A 6931-nucleotide genomic window follows, 5' to 3' on the forward strand; every position below is an offset into this window, starting at 1 on the left:
AATTTAGTTGTTTGTTGGCCTGATGTTTACTAGTTGTAATGTGTTGTTGCACCAGGAACTTTTGTGTAGATGATACTGCACACTGACACAAATTACAAAATAATATTTTATTGTCAGTTGATAAACCATCTTCTTTAAATTCTGAAATGTAACTTGTTAGTTTTGATTTTAAATTGACTGAATGACGTACTTTTGGCATATTTACCGTCTTTATAGTATGATTTACAAAACTGAACCTATGTGTACTCTGACTGGCATTTAACTGTTGAGCTGCACAACTGAAGTCTGTTAAAAATTTTAAATTAAATTAATACAGTTTTGTAACTTACTTTCCCATTGTTGATAGGACTGCTAATTTTCAAATAACTCTGATGTTAAAGGGATTACTGAACATGTGTTTAAATCTCTATTGTTGAAATGTATTTTTAAAAGTTAATGGAATTTTGTTTTGTTTTATTGTTAAACCTAATATAATATGGACTGTTTTATATGAAATATGGAAAATATATGGAAATTAACGAAAATATGTACTAAACTCTAAAATATGGAAAAATATGGAAAATAAAAGTAGGATTTTTCAACCCTACACATTGTGAAACATAAAGATAATGCAAAATATAAATTATATTAGCTTTATAAGTAAATATGTATTTACATATAAATCCTTTCCCTGCTCATAAGTGATGCCATGTTGGTATCACTTGTGAGATTCAGATCTGTCTTCGGACAGATGACTAAACAACAACAATATAGCAACTGGAGGGAAGATAATGACTTTTAATGATTTCAGTATAGAATGCATAGAAATATAACAAAACGAACATAGACTGTGATAGATACAACTATCATCACACCAATTATCTTAGTACTGATCATAATACGAAGCTGTGTTGGAAGGAGTGGATGAAGATAGAATGATGCTGAAAGCGATCAGAAAGAGGAAAAGGAATTGGATGAGTCACTGGTTGAGAGGAAACTGCCTACTGAAGGATGCAGTTAGGCTCTACTTAGATATGCTAGTAGAAATTATTATAGCACGTTTCCTACTGATTAAGAAATAACATAGCGTGGAAATTAATTTTATCCGCCGTCATGACTCAGCGATTAGACGTTCGCTCCCAAATCAAGCGTTCCATGGTTCGATTTCGGGAATGTGCACAGATTAATCTCCATACCCTACGGAAATAAACTTCTAGATCCTTGCTTAAAATCAAATCCAGGTTCGCAAGATTTAGCAGTAGGAAACTTAATCAAATGAAACAAAGAACTGATATTTCATATCATATATTTTGAGCCTTGGTGCTTTATTTAACAAGACTCATACCCGCACAATAAATCCGCACTCGAAAAGCACAAGGGCACGAAACAGTGGGAATGATTTCTGATTGAATTAATTTCAGCGCAATGCAGGGAGGCAAGAACTCGTTGAACATTTAATTCCGCTTGCGTGAAAGCTGCCCGCCCCTCCATTAGTCAAAAGTGGCCTTTCTTTATTACAGCGCACTGCTGCAGCGTGGAAGATACAGAATGCTTGGTAGTTCAACCCCGAACTTGAAAAAAGTGAATAAAACTTATAGCAACAATTGCTTACGACATAATATTAAACAAGTATGAATTTATTCTATAATTGAATCGGTCATTGCAGAAAGGGGATAAGTCATGAAAAACGCGAAAATGAGTTAAGAGTGCCATTGCTTTCTCCAGGCCTAGACACACATTTCCATACAGAAATGGGACAAATTTACACATTCTCAACGCAGAGCAGAGTACCATACGCAGCGCAGTCATTGCAGAAAGGGGACAAGTCAGCGACTTACCTTCTTTCTGCACTGACTGACTGGACGTGACGCAACAGAGTGCCGCGCGCCTAGTAAGTTACGCGCCCATCAGCTGATAAGGAAAATGGCAGATAAGCTGGAAGTAGTGAGTGACCCAGGGGAAGAAAACTGTGTTATTAGTGGTAAACGTAAACGCAATGAAATGAACTACCGCAGAAATGTAATTAAGAAAAATAAACTGAAGGGAGTGGAATATGTCAATTGGATTGGGAAGACTGTAGCAGCTCGTACGACAGGAGAACAGTGTGGGTAAGAAGCAACTCATTGTTTATTAGACACTATGTATTAGCTAACTCTGAACACATTTGATTGAGTAGATGGTATTATCGTTTCTATCGTATTGTTAGTCAGATGTTCAGATAAAATGTGGAAAGAAGGCTACGATTTCGATTATTTCACTTTCAGTCAAAGATTTTTTTAGCTATTAGATATGATGTAGTACTTCTCCTGTAGTATGCGATTTTTATTGTCCAAGAAGGATAAATTAAAATATTTATTTAGCCTATACATGGATTGAAATTACTTTATGACTCTGATGTGAAACGGTATACTGAAATAATCACATTAATCACAGTAATACATTACGTAGTTACGTACTATCATGTTTCTTTTTATATAAATTACAGATGCAAGAAAAAATGTTTTGAGAATCTTAGCAAGGAAGATTTTAATCATGCGATTACAACAATGAACTCCTTCGATACCAAAGATGAACAAGATCTTCATTTACAAAGATTGATAGAACTTCAAAAAATAAAATCAAGGCGTCCTAGGTCTGAGAATGGAATTCTAAGGAAAGGTTCATACAAATACTATTTTATTAAGAGTGATAGTAGTAAGACGGAAGTGTGTAAGAAAGCCTTTGTTAGTTTGTATGGCATTGGAAAGAAGCAGGTGGAGCGACTGTGTAATTTGCTTTATGAAGGGAAGTCTCCAAAAGACAGAAGGGGTTCAAACGAAAAAGCAAACACCATACCAGGAGAAATATTACATCTAATTCAGGAACACATTGAGTCATTTCCAACTAAAGAAACACATTATTGTGGCAAAGGGGAGAAATATTTGGATGCTCGTCTCAGTGTCAAACTAATGTATGACCTGTTTGTTGCCAAACACCCTGACAGTGGGGTAAAGTATAAATTTTACCTTCAATATTTTCATGAAAACTTTTCATTGCGCTTTGGGCGACCACAAGTAGACGTATGCAGTAAGTGTGAGGAGCTTGGAGTTAAGATAAAATCCTCAAACTTATGTGATTCTGTCAAGAGAGTAGCTGTTGTGGAAATGATGGTCCATAAACAACGTAGTAAGAAATTCTACAATAAAATCAAAGAAGTGGAGGAAATATGTAAAGAAAGAAATGATGTTCTTGGAATCTGCTTTGACTATATGCAGAACCTTCCTTTGCCCAACATTCCGGTACAAGAAATGTTCTATTACAGGCAACTTTGGGTGATCAATTTCAATATTCACAACTTGAAAGACCATACGGCGCACTTCTATTCCTATCATGAAGGTATAGGCCACAAATCTCCAAATGAAGTGTGTTCTCTTCTTCTGAACTACATTGAAAATTATGTCCCTTCTTCAGTCAAGGAATTGTATCTTTTCTCTGATAACTGTGGAGGGCAAAATAAAAATCATACCGTAATTCGATTGCTACTTGCACTGACTCAAATGGGGAGATTCAACAAAATCATTCATTATTTTCCACAACGAGGCCATTCATTTCTTCCCTGTGACCGTGACTTTGGTGTAGTGAAGCGCAAACTAAGGAAGACAGACAGGGTATATGTGCCAGAACAGTACAATACCTTGATCCACCAGGCAAACACAAACAACAGATTTTCTGTAGAATCAATTACTACTGATGATATTTTGAATTTTAAATGCTGGTGGCCAGAGTATTACAAGAAAACCACCTGCTCAATAGATACACTGGGGAAGAAAGAGAAAGATAAGAAAATGTTTTCTCCAACACAATTCAGTGAATTTGTTTACTCTAAAGATGATCCTGGATGTGTAACTGCCAGTGTATTCATTGGTAGTGAAATGAGCAAACACAGATTCTGTATGAAAAAAAAAACAGGTACTGGACGCATAGTAATGCCTACACAAAAGGCATACAATGGGAAAATTCCCATTAATACGAAAAAACTTGGAGACGTATCGAAAGTGAGGCAATACATTCCATTGGAACACTCTTCCTTTTACGAAGAGATCCTGAACTGGCCATCTTGTGACAAAGAATCTACAGAAGACGTGGCTTCCAACATCCAACAATACACTCTGTAAAAATTGAAACAAAAGATTTTGTGTAGTAATTTGTTGTATTTTTAATTTGTGTATATATTATTGTGCTCTCCTATATGCAGTTTTTGAGTATTACTTTAAAAGTTCAGTTTTAATTTAAAAGTGTAATATAAAATCACGTATTGGTACATTTCTATAGTAGGAATAATGATTAACATGCAAAAATAATTATTTAAATGGTGACAGTAATGTAGTAATTACACACAAAAGCAATGTTATCATTGTAATTATTGCCATTTAGTTTGTTTTCAAATATTACATTAGCCCAAAATTGCAAATTATTATTTTTTTCCTTTATATTTAACAATTCCTTGCAGAAAGGGGACAAGTCATGGTTCGATAAAACAATTTTAAACAAAAGTGTTTGAGATGTCAGATGTCTAACATGGTGTATTATACTTCACTACTCATAAACAAGGTAACAAAAAATATTTATGAGGATTGCTCCGGTATTGGAAGAGAAAAACAGTTTTTATTGATTATCTCAAAAGTAAGATTTTATGACTTATCCCCTTTCTGCAATGACCGATTCATGAATCGGTCATTGCAGAAAGGGGATAAGTCATGAAAAACGCGAAAATGAGTTAAGAGTGCCATTGCTTTCTCCAGGCCTAGACACACATTTCCATACAGAAATGGGACAAATTTACACATTCTCAACGCAGAGCAGAGTACCATACGCAGCGCAGTCATTGCAGAAAGGGGACAAGTCAGCGACTTACCTTCTTTCTGCACTGACTGACTGGACGTGACGCAACAGAGTGCCGCGCGCCTAGTAAGTTACGCGCCCATCAGCTGATAAGGAAAATGGCAGATAAGCTGGAAGTAGTGAGTGACCCAGGGGAAGAAAACTGTGTTATTAGTGGTAAACGTAAACGCAATGAAATGAACTACCGCAGAAATGTAATTAAGAAAAATAAACTGAAGGGAGTGGAATATGTCAATTGGATTGGGAAGACTGTAGCAGCTCGTACGACAGGAGAACAGTGTGGGTAAGAAGCAACTCATTGTTTATTAGACACTATGTATTAGCTAACTCTGAACACATTTGATTGAGTAGATGGTATTATCGTTTCTATCGTATTGTTAGTCAGATGTTCAGATAAAATGTGGAAAGAAGGCTACGATTTCGATTATTTCACTTTCAGTCAAAGATTTTTTTAGCTATTAGATATGATGTAGTACTTCTCCTGTAGTATGCGATTTTTATTGTCCAAGAAGGATAAATTAAAATATTTATTTAGCCTATACATGGATTGAAATTACTTTATGACTCTGATGTGAAACGGTATACTGAAATAATCACATTAATCACAGTAATACATTACGTAGTTACGTACTATCATGTTTCTTTTTATATAAATTACAGATGCAAGAAAAAATGTTTTGAGAATCTTAGCAAGGAAGATTTTAATCATGCGATTACAACAATGAACTCCTTCGATACCAAAGATGAACAAGATCTTCATTTACAAAGATTGATAGAACTTCAAAAAATAAAATCAAGGCGTCCTAGGTCTGAGAATGGAATTCTAAGGAAAGGTTCATACAAATACTATTTTATTAAGAGTGATAGTAGTAAGACGGAAGTGTGTAAGAAAGCCTTTGTTAGTTTGTATGGCATTGGAAAGAAGCAGGTGGAGCGACTGTGTAATTTGCTTTATGAAGGGAAGTCTCCAAAAGACAGAAGGGGTTCAAACGAAAAAGCAAACACCATACCAGGAGAAATATTACATCTAATTCAGGAACACATTGAGTCATTTCCAACTAAAGAAACACATTATTGTGGCAAAGGGGAGAAATATTTGGATGCTCGTCTCAGTGTCAAACTAATGTATGACCTGTTTGTTGCCAAACACCCTGACAGTGGGGTAAAGTATAAATTTTACCTTCAATATTTTCATGAAAACTTTTCATTGCGCTTTGGGCGACCACAAGTAGACGTATGCAGTAAGTGTGAGGAGCTTGGAGTTAAGATAAAATCCTCAAACTTATGTGATTCTGTCAAGAGAGTAGCTGTTGTGGAAATGATGGTCCATAAACAACGTAGTAAGAAATTCTACAATAAAATCAAAGAAGTGGAGGAAATATGTAAAGAAAGAAATGATGTTCTTGGAATCTGCTTTGACTATATGCAGAACCTTCCTTTGCCCAACATTCCGGTACAAGAAATGTTCTATTACAGGCAACTTTGGGTGATCAATTTCAATATTCACAACTTGAAAGACCATACGGCGCACTTCTATTCCTATCATGAAGGTATAGGCCACAAATCTCCAAATGAAGTGTGTTCTCTTCTTCTGAACTACATTGAAAATTATGTCCCTTCTTCAGTCAAGGAATTGTATCTTTTCTCTGATAACTGTGGAGGGCAAAATAAAAATCATACCGTAATTCGATTGCTACTTGCACTGACTCAAATGGGGAGATTCAACAAAATCATTCATTATTTTCCACAACGAGGCCATTCATTTCTTCCCTGTGACCGTGACTTTGGTGTAGTGAAGCGCAAACTAAGGAAGACAGACAGGGTATATGTGCCAGAACAGTACAATACCTTGATCCACCAGGCAAACACAAACAACAGATTTTCTGTAGAATCAATTACTACTGATGATATTTTGAATTTTAAATGCTGGTGGCCAGAGTATTACAAGAAAACCACCTGCTCAATAGATACACTGGGGAAGAAAGAGAAAGATAAGAAAATGTTTTCTCCAACACAATTCAGTGAATTTGTTTACTCTAAAGATGATCCTGGATGTGTAACTGCCAGTGTA

General features: G+C 35.6%; 2 protein-coding genes across 2 annotated transcripts in view; both read left to right on the forward strand.

Moving 5' to 3' along the window:
- The first annotated feature begins 1873 nt into the window (after nucleotides 1-1873).
- Nucleotides 1874-4646, forward strand: LOC138695313 (uncharacterized). The gene is made up of 2 exons (XM_069819739.1): nucleotides 1874-2087; nucleotides 2465-4646. Exons 1-2 carry the CDS (start codon nucleotides 1903-1905, stop codon nucleotides 4131-4133), a joined length of 1854 nt encoding a protein of 617 aa, XP_069675840.1. The 5' UTR covers nucleotides 1874-1902; the 3' UTR covers nucleotides 4134-4646.
- Nucleotides 4647-4958: 312 nt separating this feature from the next.
- Nucleotides 4959-6931, forward strand: part of LOC138695204 (uncharacterized) — a 2756-nt gene continuing 783 nt past the window's right edge. Inside the window, exons 1-2 of the mRNA XM_069819664.1 lie at nucleotides 4959-5143; nucleotides 5521-6931. The exon at nucleotides 5521-6931 is cut by the window's right edge and continues 783 nt beyond it. Coding sequence (XP_069675765.1) covers nucleotides 4959-5143; nucleotides 5521-6931 — 1596 coding nt within the window. The remainder of the gene's footprint in view (nucleotides 5144-5520) is intronic.

The sequence above is a fragment of the Periplaneta americana genome, chromosome 2 (assembly GCF_040183065.1).
Source record: "Periplaneta americana isolate PAMFEO1 chromosome 2, P.americana_PAMFEO1_priV1, whole genome shotgun sequence".
NCBI lineage: Eukaryota > Metazoa > Arthropoda > Insecta > Blattodea > Blattidae > Periplaneta > Periplaneta americana.